At 36.3% G+C, this 26,561-nt stretch overlaps 1 protein-coding gene across 6 annotated transcripts in view; it reads left to right on the forward strand.

Annotated features, from left to right (window-relative positions):
* The window catches only part of LOC116371838 (eukaryotic translation initiation factor 3 subunit A-like), a 105,415-nt gene that overhangs the window by 1,212 nt on the left and 77,642 nt on the right, over positions 1-26,561 (forward strand). For 5 of the 6 annotated variants that reach the window (XR_004209038.1, XR_004209035.1, XR_004209037.1 and 2 more), the window contains exons 2-4: positions 18,028-18,375; positions 18,537-18,839; positions 25,866-25,988. Coding sequence is in view for 2 of the 6 variants with exons in the window: in XM_031820903.1 (XP_031676763.1) it covers positions 18,028-18,375; positions 18,537-18,839; positions 25,866-25,988 (774 nt within the window). In the remaining 4 variants the exon portion in view is untranslated. The remainder of the gene's footprint in view (positions 1-18,027; positions 18,376-18,536; positions 18,840-25,865; positions 25,989-26,561) is intronic. The other variant, XM_031820904.1, reaches the window with a different exon arrangement.

Genomic DNA, 26,561 nt, shown 5'->3' on the forward strand with positions numbered 1-26,561 from the left:
CTTAGGAACGTGTATTTGTAAAACATTTTTTTGGGTGATCAGTTTTCATATGCACTTAAAATATTAGGTACCCTTAAATTTAAATTATTATTTTGTATTTTATTTCTCAGAATAGTTCCTGATTACACTAAAGAGCGTTTTTGGTCTCTCTTACGACAGAGAACCCTTGGTTTGGTCTTGAACATAATTTTCTGTTCAGTTGAATTTCAAAAGCCGGATAACGTCTAGCTCAGAGTTGATGGAATGAGCTATTTTCACTTTAAATTGACTTAAATGGTACAGATCTCGTTTCCTTACATTCACTGCTCCTACAGCTATTCCTTTTATATAATCTTTGTTGTTTTGTCTTTGTCTATAGTTTCTCTTAATGCTTGGGGGGGATACGAAACTATGTCACAAGCACAAGGCCTTATTTTTATTTGCTAAACAATTTCGAACAGATGTTTGCTTTTCTTTTTCAAGTCTCACTCAATTTCGTCTGAGGCCAACTTCTGGAGGTCACAGTGGGGCAACGATAGTTGTCTTTCCCATGGATCTGAACGCTCTGCTGGTGTTGAATGAAAAATACCTCTGGTGGTAATATTCTACACTCTGTGACCCCTCTGGTGGTAATATTCTACACTCTGTGACCCCTTTGGTGGTAATATTCTACACTCTGTGACCCCTTTGAACTGGGAGCTCTTTAAATTTGAGATCTTGCTAAAACCAGAAGAGCTGAGGAGGAACAGGTGACCATTAAGGTAACGCCCCGTTCTCAGAGGTCCCCAGCCAGCCTCTCGGGGGAGGAGAAGATGGAACTGATGGAGTTACAAAATCAACTGGATAATAGAGATGGATTCAAATCAACTGGATAATAGAGATGGATTATAATCAACTGGATAATAGAGATGGATTCAAATCAACTGGATAATAGAGATGGATTAAATCAACTGGATAATAGAGATGGATTAAATCAACTGGATAATAGAGGGAGATTAAAATCAACTGGATAATAGAGATGGATTAAATCAACTGGATAATAGAGATGGATTAAATCAACTGTATAATAGAGATGGATTAAATCAACTGGATAATAGAGGGAGATTAAATCAACTGGATAATAGAGGAAGATTATAATCTACTGGATAATAGAGATGGATTATAATCAACTGGATAATAGAGGTGGATTATAATCAACTGGATAATAGAGGGAGATTATAATCAACTGGATAATAGAGGGAGATTATAATCAACTGGATAATAGAGATGGATTAAATCAACTGGATAATAGAGGGAGATTAAAATCAACTGGATAATAGAGGGAGATTAAAATCAACTGGATAATAGAGATGGATTAAATCAACTGGATAATAGAGGGAGATTATAATCAACTGGATAATAGAGGGAGATTAAAATCAACTGGATAATAGAGATGGATTAAAATCAACTGGATAATAGAGGGAGATTATAATCAACTGGATAATAGAGATGGATTAAATCAACTGGATAATAGAGATGGATTAAAATCAACTGGATAATAGAGATGGATTAAATCAACTGGATAATAGAGATGGATTAAATCAACTGGATAATAGAGATGGATTATAATCAACTGGATAATAGAGATGGATTCAAATCAACTGGATAATAGAGATGGATTAAATCAACTGGATAATAGAGATGGATTATAATCAACTGGATAATAGAGATGGATTCAAATCAACTGGATAATAGAGATGGATTAAATCAACTGGATAATAGAGATGGATTAAATCAACTGGATAATAGAGGGAGATTAAAATCAACTGGATAATAGAGATGGATTAAATCAACTGGATAATAGAGGGAGAATAAATCAACTGGATAATAGAGGAAGATTATAATCAACTGGATAATAGAGATGGATTATAATCAACTGGATAATAGAGGTGGATTATAATCAACTGGATAAAAGAGGGAGATTATAATCAACTGGATAATAGAGATGGATTAAATCAACTGGATAATAGAGATGGATTAAATCAACTGGATAATAGAGGGAGATTAAAATCAACTGGACAATAGAGATGGATTAAATCAACTGGATAATAGAGATGGATTAAATCAACTGGATAATAGAGGGAGATTATAATCAACTGGATAATAGAGATGGGTTAAATCAACTGGATAATAGAGGGAGATTATAATCAACTGGATAATAGAGGGAGATTAAATCAACTGGATAATAGAGATGGATTAAAATCAACTGGATAATAGAGGGAGATTAAAATCGACTGGATAATAGAGATGGATTAAATCAACTGGATAATAGAGGGAGATTAAAATCAACTGGATCATAGAGGGAGATTATAATCAACTGGATAATAGAGATGGATTAAATCAACTGGATAATAGAGGGAGTTTAAAATCAACTGGATAATAGAGGGAGATTAAAATCAACTGGATAATAGAGATGGATTAAATCAACTTGATAATAGAGATGGATTAAATCAACTGGATAATAGAGATGGATTAAATCAACTGGATAATAGAGGGAGATAAAAATCAACTGGATAATAGAGATGGATTAAATCAACTGGATAATAGAGATGGATTAAATCAACTGGATAATAGAGATGGATTAAATCAACTGGATAATAGAGGGAGATTAAATCAACTGGATAATAGAGGAAGATTATAATCAACTGGATAATAGAGATGGGTTAAATCAACTGGATAATAGAGGGAGATTATAATCAACTGGATAATAGAGGGAGATTAAATCAACTGGATAATAGAGATGAATTAAATCAACTGGATAATAGAGGGAGATTATAATCAACTGGATAATAGAGATGGATTAAATCAACTGGATAATAGAGATGGATTAAAATCAACTGGATAATAGAGATGGATTAAATCAACTGGATAATAGAGATGGATTAAATCAACTGGATAATAGAGATGGATTAAATCAACTGGATAATAGAGGGAGATTAAAATCAACTGGATAATAGAGATGGATTAAATCAACTGGATAATAGAGATGGATTAAATCAACTGTATAATAGAGATGGATTAAATCAACTGGATAATAGAGGGAGATTAAATCAACTGGATAATAGAGGAAGATTATAATCTACTGGATAATAGAGATGGATTATAATCAACTGGATAATAGAGGTGGATTATAATCAACTGGATAATAGAGGGAGATTATAATCAACTGGATAATAGAGGGAGATTATAATCAACTGGATAATAGAGATGGATTAAATCAACTGGATAATAGAGGGAGATTAAAATCAACTGGATAATAGAGGGAGATTAAAATCAACTGGATAATAGAGATGGATTAAATCAACTGGATAATAGAGGGAGATTATAATCAACTGGATAATAGAGGGAGATTAAAATCAACTGGATAATAGAGATGGATTAAAATCAACTGGATAATAGAGGGAGATTATAATCAACTGGATAATAGAGATGGATTAAATCAACTGGATAATAGAGATGGATTAAAATCAACTGGATAATAGAGATGGATTAAATCAACTGGATAATAGAGATGGATTAAATCAACTGGATAATAGAGATGGATTATAATCAACTGGATAATAGAGATGGATTCAAATCAACTGGATAATAGAGATGGATTAAATCAACTGGATAATAGAGATGGATTATAATCAACTGGATAATAGAGATGGATTCAAATCAACTGGATAATAGAGATGGATTAAATCAACTGGATAATAGAGATGGATTAAATCAACTGGATAATAGAGGGAGATTAAAATCAACTGGATAATAGAGATGGATTAAATCAACTGGATAATAGAGGGAGAATAAATCAACTGGATAATAGAGGAAGATTATAATCAACTGGATAATAGAGATGGATTATAATCAACTGGATAATAGAGGTGGATTATAATCAACTGGATAAAAGACGGAGATTATAATCAACTGGATAATAGAGATGGATTAAATCAACTGGATAATAGAGATGGATTAAATCAACTGGATAATAGAGGGAGATTAAAATCAACTGGACAATAGAGATGGATTAAATCAACTGGATAATAGAGATGGATTAAATCAACTGGATAATAGAGGGAGATTATAATCAACTGGATAATAGAGATGGGTTAAATCAACTGGATAATAGAGGGAGATTATAATCAACTGGATAATAGAGGGAGATTAAATCAACTGGATAATAGAGATGGATTAAAATCAACTGGATAATAGAGGGAGATTAAAATCGACTGGATAATAGAGATGGATTAAATCAACTGGATAATAGAGGGAGATTAAAATCAACTGGATCATAGAGGGAGATTATAATCAACTGGATAATAGAGATGGATTAAATCAACTGGATAATAGAGGGAGTTTAAAATCAACTGGATAATAGAGGGAGATTAAAATCAACTGGATAATAGAGATGGATTAAATCAACTTGATAATAGAGATGGATTAAATCAACTGGATAATAGAGATGGATTAAATCAACTGGATAATAGAGGGAGATAAAAATCAACTGGATAATAGAGATGGATTAAATCAACTGGATAATAGAGATGGATTAAATCAACTGGATAATAGAGATGGATTAAATCAACTGGATAATAGAGGGAGATTAAATCAACTGGATAATAGAGGAAGATTATAATCAACTGGATAATAGAGATGGGTTAAATCAACTGGATAATAGAGGGAGATTATAATCAACTGGATAATAGAGGGAGATTAAATCAACTGGATAATAGAGATGAATTAAATCAACTGGATAATAGAGGGAGATTATAATCAACTGGATAATAGAGATGGATTAAATCAACTGGATAATAGAGATGGATTAAAATCAACTGGATAATAGAGATGGATTAAATCAACTGGATAATAGAGATGGATTCAAATCAACTGGATAATAGAGATGGATTAAATCAACTGGATAATAGAGATGGATTAAATCAACTGGATAATAGAGGGAGATTAAAATCAACTGGATAATAGAGGGAGATTATAATCAACTGGATAATAGAGATGGATTAAATCAACTGGATAATAGAGGGAGATTAAAATCAACTGGACAATAGAGATGGATTAAATCAACTGGATAATAGAGATGGATTAAATCAACTGGATAATAGAGGGAGATTAAAATCAACTGGATAATAGAGGGAGATTATAATCAACTGGATAATAGAGATGGGTTAAATCAACTGGATAATAGAGGGAGATTATAATCAACTGGATAATAGAGATGGATTAAATCAACTGGATAATAGAGATGGATTAAATCAACTGGATAATAGAGGGAGATTAAATCAACTGGATAATAGAGGAAGATTATAATCAACTGGATAATAGAGATGGATTATAATCAACTGGATAATAGAGGTGGATTATAATCAACTGGATAATAGAGGGAGATTATAATCAACTGGATAATAGAGATGGATTAAATCAACTGGATAATAGAGATGGATTAAATCAACTGGATAATAGAGGGAGATTAAAATCAACTGGATAATAGAGATGGATTAAATCAACTGGATAATAGAGATGGATTAAATCAACTGGATAATAGAGGGAGATTAAAATCAACTGGATAATAGAGGGAGATTATAATCAACTGGATAATAGAGATGGGTTAAATCAACTGGATAATAGAGGGAGATTATAATCAACTGGATAATAGAGGGAGATTAAATCAACTGGATAAAGAGATGGATTAAAATCAACTGGATAATAGAGGGAGATTAAAATCAACTGGATAATAGAGATGGATTAAATCAACTGGATAATAGAGGGAGATTAAAATCAACTGGATAATAGAGGGAGATTATAATCAACTGGATAATAGAGATGGATTAAATCAACTGGATAATAGAGGGAGATTAAAATCAACTGGATAATAGAGGGAGATTAAAATCAACTGGATAATAGAGATGGATTAAATCAACTTGATTATAGAGGGAGATTATAATCAACTGGATAATAGAGATGGATTAAATCAACTGGATAATAGAGATGGATTAAAATCAACTGGATAATAGAGATGGATTAAAATCAACTGGATAATAGAGATGGATTAAATCAACTGGATAATAGAGATGGATTAAATCAACTGGATAATAGAGATGGATTAAATCAACTGGATAATAGAGGGAGATTATAATCAACTGGATAATAGAGGGAGATTAAAATCAACTGGATAATAGAGGGAGATTATAATCAACTGGATAATAGAGATAGATTAAATCAACTGGATAATAGAGGGAGATTAAAATCAACTGGATAATAGAGATGGATTAAATCAACTGGATAATAGAGGGAGATTATAATCAACTGGATAATAGAGGGAGATTAAAATCAACTGGATAATAGAGATGGATTAAAATCAACTGGATAATAGAGATGGATTAAATCAACTGGATAATAGAGGGAGATTAAAATCAACTGGATAATAGAGATGGATTAGAACTTACATATTTATGCATAACCATTACCAAGGATCAGAAGTCTAGATGCTTAATACATTTTAACCCTCTTATTAAAAAAAACAGAAGAAGCTAAATCAATGGGGCTACAGAGGGACTTATCTTTAAAAGGTAGAGTCCTAATAACCAAGGCTATCTCTAGACTAACATATGCCCCTCTATCTTTATATCTTGATGGTAAAATAAGCAAGGAGATAGATCAGATGCTTTTCAACTGTCTGTGGAGAAACCCGTTCCATTATAGGAAAACTGTTGTAATGAACACTTATGGTGGGCTGAATACATTATAGGAAAACTGTTGTAATGAACACTTATGGTGGGCTGAATACATTATAGGAAAACTGTTGTAATGAACACTTATGGTGGGCTGAATACATTATAGGAAAACTGTTGTAATGAACACTTATGGTGGGCTGAATACATTATAGGAAAACTGTTGTAATGAACACTTATGGTGGGCTGAATACATTATAGGAAAACTGTTGTAATGAACACTTATGGTGGGCTGAATACATTATAGGAAAACTGTTGTAATGAACACTTATGGTGGGCTGAATACATTATAGGAAAACTGTTGTAATGAACACTTATGGTGGGCTGAATACATTATAGGAAAACTGTTGTAATGAACACTTATGGTGGGCTGAATACATTATAGGAAAACTGTTGTAATGAACACTTATGGTGGGCTGAATACATTATAGGAAAACTGTTGTAATGAACACTTATGGTGGGCTGAATACATTATAGGAAAACTGTTGTAATGAACACTTATGGTGGGCTGCATTGTAAATAATACTTTTAAGATCAAGTGGATAAAACAATTCCTCAGAAGACTTCTATGTGGAATTGTATTCCTCATCATGTCTTCTCTACTTTTGGGGGCCTTTCTTACATTATAATATTGACAAAGTCCCTGCTTTCCATCTGCAGGTTTTCTTGTCGTGGTCCTTAATTTATAAACACAGATTTCTCCACACAGATATTTTATATGAAGTAATCGGGACATATTGTATTAAAATACTTCTTTGTTTTCAGAATATTGGTTGTGAAATAATATCCTATTGGAGCCAACTGGTAAATGCAGCGGGTCTTTTACTCAGTTATAAGGAATTCTGATCACTTTACAAGGTCCCTGTAACACCTAAAGATGTTTTGTTTTAGATTCCTCCGGTGTTGCTGTATTATTCAGGAACCTGTCAAGACCCTCAGAGCTTCAGAGCTCCATTGACCCCTCAGAGCTTCCATTGACCCTGTTGACTCATCGGTAGGGTCATTGCCTCATGGGTCTCCCGGTCGCGGCCGGCCCAGGTACCCAGCATCTGTAGCAACGCAGTTTGCACTGCGATGCAGTGTCTTAGACCGCTGCGCCACCCGGGAGCCCCCATACACAAAGTTTTTAATGCTTATCAATTGCCTTGCACAAAGTATCAAAATACAAAATTACTACTTAAACCTGTTTTGTCTGAGATCCCGCTAACAGGATCGATATGACAACAGCCAGTGAAAGTGCAGGGCGCCAAATTCAAACAACAGAAATCTCATTAAATCTCATTCAAATTCCTCAAACATACAAGTATTTTACACCATTTTAAAGATTTTAAAGATACACTTCTTGTTAATCCCACCACAGTGTCTGATTTCAAAAAGGCTTTACGACGAAAGCAAACCATGCAATTATGTTAGGTGAGTGCCTAGTCACAGAAAAACACAGCCATTTTTCCAGCCAAAGTGAGGAGTCACAAAAAGCAGAAATAGAGATAAATGAATCACTAACCTTTGATGATCTTCATCAGATGACACTCATGGGACTTCATGTTACACAATACATGTATGTTTTGTTCGATAAAGTTCATATTTATATAAAAAAAATCTCTGTATTATGCGTTATGTTCAGTATTTCCAAAACATCCAGTGATTTTGCAGAACCACATCAATTTACAGAAATACTCATAACAAACATTGTTAAAAGATACAACTGTTATGCTGTAACAGCTTTCTTCCTGGGAAGGAAGAGTGGGAAGAGTGTTAAACATCTTTAATAAAGACGAATACCGAGAACACTACAAATATACAAAACAATAAATGTGAAAACTGAAACAGTCCTGTGTGGTGAAACAAACACAGACACGGAAATTATCACCCACAAACCCCAACACAAAACAAGCTACCTAAATATGGTTCCCAATCAGAGACAATGTCTAACACCTGCCTCTGATTGAGAACTATATCAGGCCCAAACACAGAAACAGACAAACTAGACACACAACATAGAATGCCCATCCAGCTCCCGTCCTGACCAACACTAAAACGAGGAAAACACACAAGAACTATGGTCAAAACGTGACATATGCATGAAACTTCAGATAAACTTCTACTTAATGCAACCGCTGTGTCAGATTTCAAAAAAGCTTTACCGAAAAACCTTACCAGGCAATATTCTGAGTACAGCACTCAGAGACCAAAACAGCCAAACAGATATCTGCCATGTTGTGTAGTCAACAGAAGTCAGTAATAGCATTATAAATATTCACTTACCTTTGATCTTCATCAGAATGCACTCCCAGGAATCCCAGTTCCACATAAATGTTTGATTTGTTCGATAAAGTCCATCATTTATGTCCAAACACCTCTTTTTTGTTCATTCATTGTATTTTAGCCCAGTAATCCAAATTCATGACGTGCGAGCAGACGAGCAGACGAAAAGTAAAAAAAGTTACATTACAGTCCGTAGAAACATGTCAAATGAAGTATAGAATCAATCTTTTGGATGTTTTTATCATAAATCTTCAATAATGTTCCAATTGGATAATTCCTTTGTCTGTAGAAATGCAATGGAAAGCAAGCTAACTTTCAAATGAACACGTGTGGTCAGCTAATGGCTGCCAGATCTCTGATTCAATCCCCTCTCATTCGCCCCCACTTCACAGTAGAAGCATCAAACAAGGTTCTAAAGACTGTTGACATATAGTGGAAGCCTTAGGAAGTGCAATATGACCCCATAGACACTATATTGGATAGGCAATGAGTTGAAAAACTACAAACCTCAGATTTCCCACAGGTTTTCGCCTGCCATATGAGTTCTGTTATACTCACAGACATCATTCAATCAGTTTTAGAAACGTCAGTGTGTTTTCTATCCAAATGTACTAATACTATGCATATCTTAGCTTCTGGGACTGAGTAGCAGGCAGTTTACTCTGGACACATCTGGGCACCTTATTCATCCAAGCTACTCAACACTGCCATCTGGGACAGAGTAGCAGGCAGTTTACTCTGGGCACCTTATTCATCCAAGCTACTCAATTCTGCCTCAGTCATAAGATGTTAAACAGTACTCTAAAATATTTTTATTTAAATGGTAATTTAATGTTTTGAGCACAGAAACAATGAGAAAATATGGATAAATAAATAATGAAATGTTAATTATGGAAAGCAGTCCATGCTTTCATCTGCCAGAGAGTCAATGCCCCAATTGGCCCGAGCACCAAGTAATACATTTAGGCCAGACCGGAATCGGTGCAATAAAATGCAAATGAATTACTGCAAATTTAAAAAATTTATTAAAAATCCTACAATATGATTTTCTGGATTTTTGTTTTAGATTCCGTCTCTCACAGTTGAAGTGTACAGACCTCTATATGCCTTGTAAGTAGGAAAACTTGCAAAATCGGCAGTGTATCAAATACTTGTTCTCCCCACTGTATGTGTATTTTAGCAAGCTAGCTTCATACTTTTCTCTTAGATGCTGAAAATACAGCCTTTTTGGTTACATTTGACACATCGCGGAGAGTTTAACACGTGACTACAGTTTGCATTGAATTGTGGGTCAAAGTTGTTCACTCGCTCCCTCGAGCTAAATCGAGGGTCAAGAGGGGTCCAACGTTTGTGAATTGGACCTCCACTTAAGATGGAAATCGAACTACATCCGGTTTCGACCAGACACAGACACACACAGACAGATACACACAGACACACACAGACACAGACACAGACACAGACACACACAGACACAGACACACACAGACACACACAGACACAGACACACACACAGACAGACACACACAGACACACACAGACATACACAGACACACCCTAAAAGGAAACATCAATCAGAGCCACCAGCGCAACTCAGACATATTTATCCTTTTCCAACTCAGACATATTTATCCTTTTCCAACTCAGACATATTTATCCTTTTCCAACTCAGACATATTTATCCTTTTCCAACTCAGACATATTTCTCCTTTCCTAAAAACATAGTCAACATTATTATTATCAAATGAATTGACCAGGAACGTTTGAATAGGGGGGAGAGAGACAGCTATACTATCACTAGAGACGTATGCCTTATTCCACAGGATGTGTCTTTCCAAACAGTTTTTTCTTTTAACTAAGGAAGCCTGGAGGTTTTTACTTCAACGTCTAGACGATAAAAGGCCACAATGATCATTTGTGCTTGGTTGCCAGATCCTTAAGATAGTATTCATACCCTTTGACTCATTCCACATCTTGTGTTACAGTTTGAATTTAGAATGGTGCCTGAAGGAAACGAGGGCTGTTTTATGGGCTCCTGACCAATCGTGACCCAGCACCGCTTTTCAGTCATATGTAGCAACATTTTAAATGGTGTTTTTACATTAGTTAAAATGAAAAGCAGAGACTCAGAGCTACAAAATTGTATTTCATACACTGCAGTTAAGGAACAATGGGGAAAGTCATTCTGCTTTGAATGTTGATAAACTTGTAACTCTACTTCTGAGAAAATGGCGCTTGAATGTTTTGGAGCACCTACTGGGGAGCTCTTCTTTGTCTACACTCATTCAGCAACGTTCACACCCTCTTAAGCCTTAGCCCCACCCATTCAGCAATGTTCACACCCTCTTAAGCCTTAGCCCCACCCATTCAGCTACGTTCACACCCTCTTAAGCCATTAGCCCCACCCATCTCTTTAAGGATTCACATGTGAGGCCATGTGCTAAACAGAGGGAGTAGTGTAGTAAACAACCAAAGATTAAGACTAAAAGTGGTGAAAGTAGTAGACTACAATAAGGAAAAACTCCAGGTTAAAACACACTTTATCTAGTCCTTGGTCAATATCCTGACTTTGGTGCAGGTCATGTTGTTCTTCACATTACCATCTCTGGTAAACACACACTATATCAAATCAAATACACGTTTATTTGTCACATGTGCAGGATACAGGAGGTGTAAACTGTACAGTGAAATGGTTACTGGCATAGTAGTAACAAAAAACAGAACGTGTCCATATATTAAAACAAGAACAACAATGCCAGTAGAGAAAGAGGAATACAAGAACAATATAAATAACCATATCAGTGATACTGGTGATAGATGAGGTAGTTACAGTTGAAGTCGGAAGTTTACATACACCTTAGCCAAATATTTTTAAATTCAGTTTTTGACACTGTGTGCTCGCGTTATAAGGGGACATCGGCAGACTTGATCCTCTGTCAATTAGTAGACGACGTGAGAAACATTTTCACAGAAATACTGAAAGTAACAAAAATGCAGTTTTCATGTTCTAGTATCAAAACAGACATACAGTCATTAAACCAAGTGGAAACCAGCCTGTTGCTGAAGCGGTTTGTGTTTTTCTTTTGGGCTCCTAATCCCCGACAAATCTTTTATTTCTGGGTGCCACATCCACGAGTGCATAAATTCTCGTGGACATTTTTTCGACTTCACAAATTTTCTCACGCCGAAACCAGATGAGATACATAGATAGTTAAATCGGAGCTTAAAAGCCTAAAATACATTATCAACGTCAGAGTAGACTGTTTTTTTTGTGACTTTACCCTTTTTTTGTGACTTTACCCTTTGCCAAAGTTTTAAAAAATTGATAAGGAGTGCAACGGCGAATTGAGTTAATGCGCACACGCACACGAAAATATGCAAATAAATGCTAGAACGAGCCAATAGGATCTCACTAGCACGATTTTTGGCTCTGCCTACCTCCTTGCTTGTTCTGCCCACAATTATAAATTTTCTCCCATTGGAAACAACAGGCTGTGGTCTATCTTCGTCAGGCTGTGGGTAACTGGCGCATGGAATCAGGCAGCAGGAGAGCAGAGATCAGTATAGTCAGGTCATTTATTCCACGAACATCACCAGGATAAAACAAATACTAAAGGTGCGTGAAATAACCGGTCACTCATAAATAACGGGCGTAGCAACAAACCCGGCAAACAATACCAGCCAACAACGACCTGAACGATATATACAAACAATACCAGCCAACAACGACCTGAACATTATAAACAAACAATACCAGCCAACAACGACCTGAACAATATATACAAACAATACCAGCCAACCAGTAACGACCTGGACATTATATACAAACAATACCAGCCAACCAGTAACGACCTGAACATTATATACAAACAATACCAGCCAACAAGTAACGACCTGAACGATATATACAAACAATACCAGCCAACAACGACCTGAACATTATAAACAAACAATACCAGCCAACAACGACCTGAACAATATATACAAACAATACCAGCCAACCAGTAACGACCTGAACATTATATACAAACAATACCAGCCAACAACGACCTGAACATTATATACAAACAATACCAGCCAACAAGTAACGACCTGAACATTATATACAAACAATACCAGCCAACAACGACCTGAACATTATATACAAACAATACCAGCCAACAAGTAACGACCTGAACATTATATACAAACAATACCAGCCAACAAGTAACGACCTGAACATTATATACAAACAATACCAGCCAACAACGACCTGAACATTATATACAAACAATACCAGCCAACAACGACCTGAACATTATATACAAACAATACCAGCCAACAACGACCTGAACATTATATACAAACAATACCAGCCAACCAGTAACGACCTGAACATTATATACAAACAATACCAGCCAACAAGTAACGACCTGAACATTATATACAAACAATACCAGCCAACAACGACCTGAACGATATATACAAACAATACCAGCCAACAAGTAACGACCTGAACATTATATACAAACAATACCAGCCAACAACGACCTGAACATTATATACAAACAATACCAGCCAACAAGTAACGACCTGAACATTATATACAAACAATACCAGCCAACCAGCAACGACCTGAACATTATATACAAACAATACCAGACAACAAGTAACGACCTGAACATTATATACAAACAATAACAGCCAACAACGACCTGAACAATATATACAAACAATACCAGCCAACCAGTAACGACCTGAACATTATATACAAACAATACCAGCCAACAACGACCTGAACGATATATACAAACAATACCAGCCAACCAACAACGACCTGAACATTATATACAAACAATACCAGCCAACAAGTAACGACCTGAACATTATATACAAACAATACCAGCCAACAACGACCTGAACATTATATACAAACAATACCAGGCAACAACGACCTGAACATTATATACAAACAATACCAGCCAAACAGTAACGACCTGAACATTATATACAAACAATACCAGCCAACAAGTAACGACCTGAACATTATATACAAACAATACCAGCCAACAACGACCTGAACATTATATACAAACAATACCAGCCAACAACGACCTGAACATTATATACAAACAATACCAGCCAACAAGTAACGACCTGAACATTATATACAAACAATACCAGCCAACCAGTAACGACCTGAACATTATATACAAACAATACCAGCCAACAAGTAACGACCTGAACAATATATACAAACAATACCAGCCAACAAGTAACGACCTGAACATTATATACAAACAATACCAGCCAACAAGTAACGACCTGAACATTATATACAAACAATACCAGCCAACAAGTAACGACCTGAACATTATATACAAACAATACCAGCCAACAAGTAACGACCTGAACATTATATACAAACAATACCAGCCAACAACGACCTGAACATTATATACAAACAATACCAGCCAACAACGACCTGAACAATATATACAAACAATACCAGCCAACAACGACCTGAACAATATATACAAACAATACCAGCCAACAACGACCTGAACATTATATACAAACAATACCAGCCAACAACGACCTGAACATTATATACAAACAATACCAGCCAACAAGTAACGACCTGAACAATATATACAAACAATACCAGCCAACAAGTAACGACCTGAACAATATATACAAACAATACCAGCCAACCAGTAACGACCTGGACATTATATACAAACAATACCAGCCAACAACGACCTGAACATTATATACAAACAATACCAGGCAACAACGACCTGAACATTATATACAAACAATACCAGCCAACAAGTAACGACCTGAACATTATATACAAACAATACCAGCCAACAACGACCTGAACATTATATACAAACAATACCAGCCAACAAGTAACGACCTGAACATTATATACAAACAATACCAGCCAACAAGTAACGACCTGAACATTATATACAAACAATACCAGCCAACAACGACCTGAACATTATATACAAACAATACCAGCCAACAACGACCTGAACAATATATACAAACAATACCAGCCAACAAGTAACGACCTGAACATTATATACAAACAATACCAGCCAACCAGTAACGACCTGAACATTATATACAAACAATACCAGCCAACAAGTAACGACCTGAACATTATATACAAACAATACCAGCCAACAACGACCTGAACGATATATACAAACAATACCAGCCAACAAGTAACGACCTGAACATTATATACAAACAATACCAGCCAACAACGACCTGAACATTATATACAAACAATACCAGCCAACAAGTAACGACCTGAACATTATATACAAACAATACCAGCCAACCAGCAACGACCTGAACATTATATACAAACAATACCAGACAACAAGTAACGACCTGAACATTATATACAAACAATAACAGCCAACAACGACCTGAACAATATATACAAACAATACCAGCCAACCAGTAACGACCTGAACATTATATACAAACAATACCAGCCAACAACGACCTGAACGATATATACAAACAATACCAGCCAACCAACAACGACCTGAACATTATATACAAACAATACCAGCCAACAAGTAACGACCTGAACATTATATACAAACAATACCAGCCAACAACGACCTGAACATTATATACAAACAATACCAGGCAACAACGACCTGAACATTATATACAAACAATACCAGCCAAACAGTAACGACCTGAACATTATATACAAACAATACCAGCCAACAAGTAACGACCTGAACATTATATACAAACAATACCAGCCAACAACGACCTGAACATTATATACAAACAATACCAGCCAACAACGACCTGAACATTATATACAAACAATACCAGCCAACAAGTAACGACCTGAACATTATATACAAACAATACCAGCCAACCAGTAACGACCTGAACATTATATACAAACAATACCAGCCAACAAGTAACGACCTGAACAATATATACAAACAATACCAGCCAACAAGTAACGACCTGAACATTATATACAAACAATACCAGCCAACAAGTAACGACCTGAACATTATATACAAACAATACCAGCCAACAAGTAACGACCTGAACATTATATACAAACAATACCAGCCAACAAGTAACGACCTGAACATTATATACAAACAATACCAGCCAACAACGACCTGAACATTATATACAAACAATACCAGCCAACAACGACCTGAACAATATATACAAACAATACCAGCCAACAACGACCTGAACAATATATACAAACAATACCAGCCAACAACGACCTGAACATTATATACAAACAATACCAGCCAACAAGTAACGACCTGAACAATATATACAAACAATACCAGCCAACAAGTAACGACCTGAACAATATATACAAACAATACCAGCCAACCAGTAACGACCTGGACATTATATACAAACAATACCAGCCAACAACGACCTGAACATTATATACAAACAATACCAGGCAACAACGACCTGAACATTATATACAAACAATACCAGCCAACAAGTAACGACCTGAACATTATATACAAACAATACCAGCCAACAACGACCTGAACATTATATACAAACAATACCAGCCAACAAGTAACGACCTGAACATTATATACAAACAATACCAGCCAACAAGTAACGACCTGAACATTATATACAAACAATACCAGCCAACAACGACCTGAACATTATATACAAACAATACCAGCCAACAACGACCTGAACAATATATACAAACAATACCAGCCAACAAGTAACGACCTGAACATTATATACAAACAATACCAGCCAACAACGACCTGAACATTATATACAAACAATAACCGCCAACAACGACCTGAACATTATATACAAACAATACCAGCCAACAATTAACGACCTGGACATTATATACAAACAATACCAGCCAACCAGTAACGACCTGGACTTATATACAAACAATACCAGCCAACAAGTAACGACCTGAACATTATATACAAACAATACCAGCCAACAACGACCTGAACATTATATACAAACAATACCAGCCAACAAGTAACGACCTGGACATTATATACAAACAATACCAGCCAACAAGTAACGACCTGAACATTATATACAAACAATACCAGCCAACAAGTAACGACCTGAACATTATATACAAACAATACCAGCCAACCAGTAACGACCTGAACAATATATACAAACAATACCAGCCAACAAGTAACGACCTGAACATTATATACAAACAATACCAGCCAACCACGACCTGAACATTATATACAAACAATACCAGCCAACAACGACCTGAACATTATATACAAACAATACCAGCCAACCAGTAACGACCTGAACATTATATACAAACAATACCAGCCAACAACGACCTGAACATTATATACAAACAATACCAGCCAACCAGTAACGACCTGGACATTATATACAAACAATAACCGCCAACAACGACCTGAACATTATATACAAACAATACCAGCCAACAACGACCTGGACATTATATACAAACAATACCAGCCAACAACGACCTGAACATTATATACAAACAATACCAGCCAACAACGACCTGAACATTATATACAAACAATACCAGCCAACAACGACCTGAACATTATATACAAACAATAACCGCCAACAACGACCTGAACATTATATACAAACAATACCAGCCAACCAGTAACGACCTGAACATTATATACAAACACGCACACCAACATGGGGGAAACAGAGGGTTAAATAATGAACATGTAATTGGGGAATAGAAACCAGGTGTGTAGAAAACAAAAGACAAAACAAATGGAAAATGAAAAGTGGATCGGCGATAAGCTAGAAAGCTGGTGACGTCGAACGCCGCCCGAACAAGGAGAGGGACTTCGGCGGAAGTCGTGACACTCTCGGGTTAGTTATAAAAACATTAGCTAACGTTAGCATGCTAGCGGTAGCTAAGACTCTTGTCAGTAGAGGGCGCACATAAGGAGAAAATTCAAGTATTTCATTCACCGTGTCATTTTGTTTTTTTCTCCAGGGTCGTCTCAGATTCAACTTGTCGGTTCAGCTGATCCAGTCGTTGCCTTGGCTGGTGACGACGTCATACTACCATGTTACCTGGAACCCAACGTCAGTGCTGTGGACATGATGGTGGAGTGGACAAGATCTGACCTGAAAACTCAAAGGGTCCATCTTTACCGTGAAGGTCGAGACTCCAACGGTGAACAGCTTCCGTCCTACAGGGGAAGAACAACACTGTTTAAAGAAGAACTGAAGAACAGCAATGTCTCCTTAAAACTGACCGGAGTTACTCTCTCTGATGCTGGAGACTACAAGTGCTTCATTCCAATACTGACTAGGGAAACAACCATTCCACTCATAGTTGGTAAATCATAAATACTGGAGTAGACAAGTGTTCAGAGGTTTCTGAGTACAATCATAGCTCTATAAGCTGAAAGGGGAAATGATTGTGTCTGTTTTTATCTTGTATCTGTGTAGGTGCTGTATCTCAGCCAGTGATCTCTGTTTTATCTTGTATCTGTGTAGGTGCTGTATCTCAGCCAGTGATCTCTATTAATGGAACCAAAGACTGGGGGGTGGTCCTGAAGTGTGACACCGGAGGCTGGTACCCACAGCCTGAGCTTGAGTGGTTGGACAGTCATGGAAACGTCCTCTCTGCTACTGAACCCACTGAGACAAGCAACTCAACAGAGACCGAGATTAACCCTGAGGGTCGCTACACCGTGAGACGATATGTCACCATCCGGAACACTGACAACAACAGGTTCACCTGTAGAGTTGTACAGCCGCAGATCAACCAGACAAGGGAGACACAGATTCATGTCCCAGGTGAGGTTTTCATTGGTTAATCCACGTACCTGAGACCTTTTCTTTAGATAGACTAGTGGAAAAGATCGGGTTTCCAATTGGATGACCTTGATGGTCTAAGCTGTTTTGAGTTGTATTATGTTATACATTATAATTTACTCCCTGTCATACAGTAGATTTATAGGTGTTATAATGTGTTATAATGGTTCTACCTGTCATACAGTAGATATATAGGTGTTATAATGGTTCTACCTGTCATACAGTAGATATATAGGTGTTATAATGTGTCATAATGGTTCTACCTGTCATACAGTAGATATATAGGTGTTATAATGTGTTATAATGGTTCTACCTGTCATACAGTAGATATATAGGTGTTATAATGGTTCTACCTGTCATACAGTAGATATATAGGTGTTATAATGTGTTATAATGGTTCTACCTGTCATACAGTAGATATACAGGTGTTATAATGGTTCCACCTGTCATACAGTAGATATATAGGTGTTATAATGGTTCTACCTGTCATACAGTAGATTTATAGGTGTTATAATGTGTTATAATGGTTCTACCTGTCATACAGTAGATATATAGGTGTTATAATGGTTCTACCTGTCATACAGTAGATATATAGGTGTTATAATGGTTCTACCTGTCATACAGTAGATATATACGTGTTATAATGTGTTATAATGGTTCTACCTGTCATACAGTAGATATATAGGTCTTATAATGGTTCTACCTGTCATACAGTAGATATATAGGTGTTATAATGGTTCTACCTGTCATACAGTAGATATATAGGAGTTATAATGGTTCTCCCTGTCATACAGTAGATATATAGGTATTGTAATGGTTCTACCTGTCATACAGTAGATATATAGGTGTTATAAATCAAATCAAATCAAATGTATTTATATAGCCCTTCGTACATCAGCTGATATCTCAAAGTGCTGTACAGAAACCCAGCCTAAAACCCCAAACAGCAAGCAATGCAGGTGTAGAAGCACGGTGGCTAGGAAAAACTCCCTAGAAAGGCCAATACCTAGGAAGAAACCTAGAGAGGAACCAGGCTATGTGGGGTGGCCAGTCCTCTTCTGGCTGTGCCGGCTGGAGATTATAACAGAACATGGCCAAGATGTTCAAATGTTCATAAATGACCAGCATGGTCGAATAATAATAAGGCAGAACAGTTGAAACTGGAGCAGCAGCACAGTCAGGTGGAAGTTGAAACTGGAGCAGCAGCATGGCCAGGTGGACTGGGGACAGCAAGGAGTCATCATGTCAGGTAGTCCTGGGGCATGGTCCTAGGGCTCAGGTCCTCCGAGAGAGAGAAAGAAAGAGAGAAGGAGAGAATTAGAGAACGCACACTTAGATTCACACAGGACACCGAATAGGACAGGAGAAGTACTCCAGATATAACAAACTGACCCCAGCCCCCCGACACATAAACTACTGCAGCATAAATACTGGAGGCTGAGACAGGAGGGGTCAGGAGACACTGTGGCCCCATCCGAGGACACCCCCGGACAGGGCCAAACAGGAAGGATATAACCCCACCCACTTTGCCAAAGCACAGCCCCCACACCACTAGAGGGATATCTTCAACCACCAACTTACCATCCTGAGACAAGGCTGAGTATAGCCCACAAAGATCTCCGCCACGGCACAACCCAAGGGGGGGGCGCCAACCCAGACAGGATGACCACAACAGTGAATCAACCCACTCAGGTGACGCACCCCCTCCAGGGACGGCATGAGAGAGCCCCAGCAAGCCAGTGACTCAGCCCCTGTAATAGGGTTAGAGGCAGAGAATCCCAGTGGAAAGAGGGGAACCGGCCAGGCAGAGACAGCAAGGGCGGTTCGTTGCTCCAGAGCCTTTCCGTTCACCTTCCCACTCCTGGGCCAGACTACACTCAATCATATGACCCACTGAAGAGATGAGTCTTCAGTAAAGACTTAAAGGTTGAGACCGAGTTTGCGTCTCTGACATGGGTAGGCAGACCGTTCCATAAAAATGGTGCTCTATAGGAGAAAGCCCTGCCTCCAGCTGTTTGCTTAGAAATTCTAGGGACAATTAGGAGGCCTGCGTCTTGTGACCGTAGCGTACGTGTAGGTATGTACGGCAGGACCAAATCAGAGAGATAGGTAGGAGCAAGCCCATGTAATGCTTTGTAGGTTAGCAGTAAAACCTTGAAATCTGCCCTTGCTTTGACAGGAAGCCAGTGTAGAGAGGCTAGCACTGGAGTAATATGATCAAATTTTTTGGTTCTAGTCAGGATTCTAGCAGCCGTATTTAGCACTAACTGAAGTTTATTTAGTGCTTTATCCGGGTAGCCGGAAAATAGAGCATTGCAGTAGTCTAACCTAGAAGTGACAAAAGCATGGATAAATTTTTCTGCATCATTTTTGGACAGAAAGTTATAATGGTTCTACCTGTCATACAGTAGATATATAGGTGTTATAATGGTTCTACCTGTCATACAGTAGATATATAGGTGTTATAATGGTTCTTCCTGTCATACAGTAGATATATAGGTGTTATAATGTGTTATAATGGTTCTACCTGTCATACAGTAGATATATAGGTGTTATAATGTGTTATATTGGTTCTACCTGTCATACAGTAGATATATAGGTGTTATAATGGTTCTACCTGTCATACAGTAGATATATAGGTGTTATAATGGTTCTACCTGTCATACAGTAGATATATAGGTGTTATAATGTGTTATAAGGGTTCTATCTGTCATACAGTAGATATATAGGTGTTATAATGGTTCTACCTGTCATACAGTAGATATATAGGTGTTATAATGGTTCTACCTGTCATACAGAAGATATATAGGTGTTATAATGGTTCTACCTGTCATACAGTAGATATATAGGTGTTATAATGTGTTATAATGGTTCTACCTGTCATACAGTAGATATATAGGTGTTATAATGTGTTATATTGGTTCTACCTGTCATACAGTAGATATATAGGTGTTATAATGGTTCTACCTGTCATACAGTAGATATATAGGTGTTATAATGGTTCTACCTGTCATACAGTAGATATATAGGTGTTATAATGTGTTATAAGGGTTCTATCTGTCATACAGTAGATATACAGGTGTTATAATGGTTCTACCTGTCATACAGTAGATATATAGGTGTTATAATGTGTTATAATGGTTCTACCTGTCATACAGTAGATATATAGGTGTTATAATGTGTTATAAGGGTTCTATCTGTCATACAGTAGATATATAGGTGTTATAATGGTTCTACCTGTCATACAGTAGATATATAGGTGTTATAATGTGTTATAATGGTTCTACCTGTCATACAGTAGATATATAGGTGTTATAATGGTTCTACCTGTCATACAGTAGATATATAGGTGTTATAATGTGTTATAATGGTTCTACCTGTCATACAGTAGATATATAGGTGTTATAATGTGTTATATTGGTTCTACCTGTCATACAGTAGATATATAGGTGTTATAATGGTTCTACCTGTCATCAGTAGATATATAGGTGTTATGGTTCTACCTGTCATACAGTAGATATATAGGTGTTATAATGTGTTATAAGGGTTCTATCTGTCATACAGTAGATATACAGGTGTTATAATGGTTCTACCTGTCATACAGTAGATATATAGGTGTTATAATGTGTTATAATGGTTCTACCGGTCATACAGTAGATATATAGGTGTTATAATGTGTTATAAGGGTTCTATCTGTCATACAGTAGATATACAGGTGTTATAATGGTTCTACCTGTCATACAGTAGATATATAGGTGTTATAATGTGTTATAAGGGTTCTATCTGTCATACAGTAGATATACAGGTGTTATAATGGTTCTACCTGTCATACAGTAGATATATAGGTGTTATAATGTGTTATAATGGTTCTACCTGTCATACAGTAGATATATAGGTGTTATAATGTGTTATATTGGTTCTACCTGTCATACAGTAGATATATAGGTGTTATAATGGTTCTACCTGTCATCAGTAGATATATAGGTGTTATGGTTCTACCTGTCATACAGTAGATATATAGGTGTTATAATGTGTTATAAGGGTTCTATCTGTCATACAGTAGATATACAGGTGTTATAATGGTTCTACCTGTCATACAGTAGATATATAGGTGTTATAATGTGTTATAATGGTTCTACCGGTCATACAGTAGATATATAGGTGTTATAATGTGTTATAAGGGTTCTATCTGTCATACAGTAGATATACAGGTGTTATAATGGTTCTACCTGTCATACAGTAGATATATAGGTGTTATAATGTGTTATAAGGGTTCTATCTGTCATACAGTAGATATACAGGTGTTATAATGGTTCTACCTGTCATACAGTAGATATATAGGTGTTATAATGTGTTATAATGGTTCTACCTGTCATACAGTAGATATATAGGTGTTATAATGTGTTATAAGGGTTCTATCTGTCATACAGTAGATATATAGGTGTTATAATGGTTCTACCTGTCATACAGTAGATATATAGGTGTTATAATGTGTTATAATGGTTCTACCTGTCATACAGTAGATATATAGGTGTTATAATGGTTCTACCTGTCATACAGTAGATATATAGGTGTTATAATGTGTTATAATGGATCTACCTGTCATACAGTAGATATATAGGTGTTATAATGGTTCTACCTGTCATACAGAAGATATATAGGTGTTGTAATGGTTCTACCTGTCATACAGTAGATATATAGGTGTTATAATGGTTCTACCTGTCATACAGTAGATATATAGGTGTTATAATGGTTCTACCTGTCATACAGGAGATATATAGGTGTTATAATGGTTCTACCTGTCATACAGTAGATATACAGGTGTTATAATGGTTCTACCTGTCATACAGGAGATATATAGGTGTTATAATGGTTCTACCTGTCATACAGTAGATATATAGGTGTTATAATGTGTTATAATGGTTCTACCTGTCATACAGTAGATATATAGGTGTTATAATGGATCTACCTGTCATACAGTAGATATATAGGTGTTATGTGTTATAACGGTTCTACCTGTCATACAGTAGATATATAGGTGTTATAATGGTTCTACCTTTCATACAGTAGATATATAGGTGTTATAATGTGTTATAATGGTTCTACCTGTCATACAGTAGATATATAGGTTTTGTAATGGTTCTACCTGTCATACAGTAGATATATAGGTGTTATAATGGTTCTACCTGTCATACAGTAGATATATAGGTGTTATAATGGTTCTACCTGTCATACAGTAGATATATAGGTGTTATAATGGTTCTACCTGTCATACAGTAGATATACAGGTGTTATAATGGTTCTACCTGTCATACAGGAGATATATAGGTGTTACAATGTGTTATAATGGTTCTACCTGTCATACAGTAGATATATAGGTGTTATAATGTGTTATAAGGGTTCTATCTGTCATACAGTAGATATACAGGTGTTATAATGGTTCTACCTGTCATACAGTAGATATATAGGTGTTATAATGTGTTATAATGGTTCTACCTGTCATACAGTAGATATACAGGTGTTATAATGGATCTACCTGTCATACAGTAGATATATAGGTGTTGTAATGGTTCTACCTGTCATACAGTAGATATACAGGTGTTATAATGGTTCTACCTGTCATACAGGAGATATATAGGTGTTATAATGGTTCTACCTGTCATACAGTAGATATACAGGTGTTATAATGGTTCTACCTGTCATACAGTAGATATACAGGTGTTATAATGGTTCTACCTGTCATACAGGAGATATGCATGTGTTATAATGGTTCTACCTGTCATACAGGAGATATGCATGTGTTATAATGGTTCTACCTGTCATACAGGAGATATGCATGTGTTATAATGGTTCTACCTGTCATACAGTAGATATATAGGTGTTATAATGTGTTATAAGGGTTCTATCTGTCATACAGTAGATATATAGGTGTTATAATGTGTTATAATGGTTCTACCTGTCATACAGTAGATATATAGGTGTTATAATGGTTCTATCTGTCATACAGTAGATATACAGGTGTTATAATGGTTCTACCTGTCATACAGGAGATATGCATGTGTTATAATGGTTCTACCTGTCATACAGTAGATATACAGGTGTTATAATGGTTCTACCTGTCATACAGTAGATATACAGGTGTTATAATGGTTCTACCTGTCATACAGGAGATATATAGGTGTTATAATGGTTCTACCTGTCATACAGTAGATATACAGGTGTTATAATGGTTCTACCTGTCATACAGGAAATATGCATGTGTTATAATGGTTCTACCTGTCATACAGGAGATATGCATGTGTTATAATGGTTCTACCTGTCATACAGTAGATATACAGGTGTTATAATGGTTCTACCTGTCATACAGTAGATATACAGGTGTTATAATGGTTCTACCTGTCATACAGGAGATATGCATGTGTTATAATGGTTCTACCTGTCATACAGGAGATATGCATGTGTTATAATGGTTCTACCTGTCATACAGGAGATATGCATGTGTTATAATGGTTCTACCTGTCATACAGTAGATATATAGGTGTTATAATGTGTTATAATGGTTCTACCTGTCATACAGTAGATATACAGGTGTTATAATGGTTCTACCTGTCATACATGAGATATGCATGTGTTATAATGGTTCTACCTGTCATACAGGAGATATGCATGTGTTATAATGGTTCTACCTGTCATACAGGAGATATGCATGTGTTATAATGGTTCTACCTGTCATACAGTAGATATATAGGTGTTATAATGTGTTATAATGGTTCTACCTGTCATACAGTAGATATACAGGTGTTATAATGGTTCTACCTGTCATACAGTAGATATACAGGTGTTATAATGGTTCTACCTGTCATACAGTAGATATATAGGTGTTATAATGGTTCTACCTGTCATACAGTAGATATACAGGTGTTATAATGGTTCTACCTGTCATACAGGGGATATGTGTTTTTATGTTGTGTAAAGTTTTAATGTTATAATGGTTCTTCTCTGTTTCAGACGATATGTTTCCTAGCGTGTGGTGGATTGTTGGTATAATAATACCAGCTGTAGCAGCCATTGTAGCTGTTGTTGTGCTGTTCTACTTTCGCAGAAAACAACGTCATAAACTCAAGAAAGAAGGTAGTTGTTTGTCTTGAACTCTGTGATTGTTACGATCAACTTCTTGGTTTTGTACCATTTTACTTGCTTGTTTCATTTGTCCTGCCATTTTAATTACTGATTTGTTACTATTTATCTGTCATTTTAAGTGTTAAGGTAAAAGGTACTAGGTACTAGTACTAGGTACTAGGTACTAGGTTAAGGTAAAAGGTACTAAGGTACTAAGGTTAAGGTACTGTTAAGGTACTGTTTCAAATAACATTTTATTTGTCACATGCTTCGTAAACAACAGGTGTAGACTAACACTGAAATGGTCCTTTTCCAACAATGCAGAGTTAAAGATAACATTTATTTTTGGCTTTGTTCTAGGTGCATTAAAAATAAAAGCAGATTTGCTCGTGGAGCTGCCCTTTAATAAATAATAACATCACCATAATCAACAACAGATCAAAAGGTCAAGGCCTACCTTCAAACTCAGTGCCTCTTTGCTTGACATTGTGGGAAAATCAAAAGAAATCAGCCAAGACCTCAGAAAAAAAATTGTAGACCTTCACAAATCTGGTTCATCCTTGGGAGCAATTTCCAAACGCCTAA

This window comes from Oncorhynchus kisutch, unplaced genomic scaffold (assembly GCF_002021735.2).
Source record: "Oncorhynchus kisutch isolate 150728-3 unplaced genomic scaffold, Okis_V2 scaffold3733, whole genome shotgun sequence".
NCBI classification, from domain to species: Eukaryota; Metazoa; Chordata; class Actinopteri; order Salmoniformes; family Salmonidae; genus Oncorhynchus; species Oncorhynchus kisutch.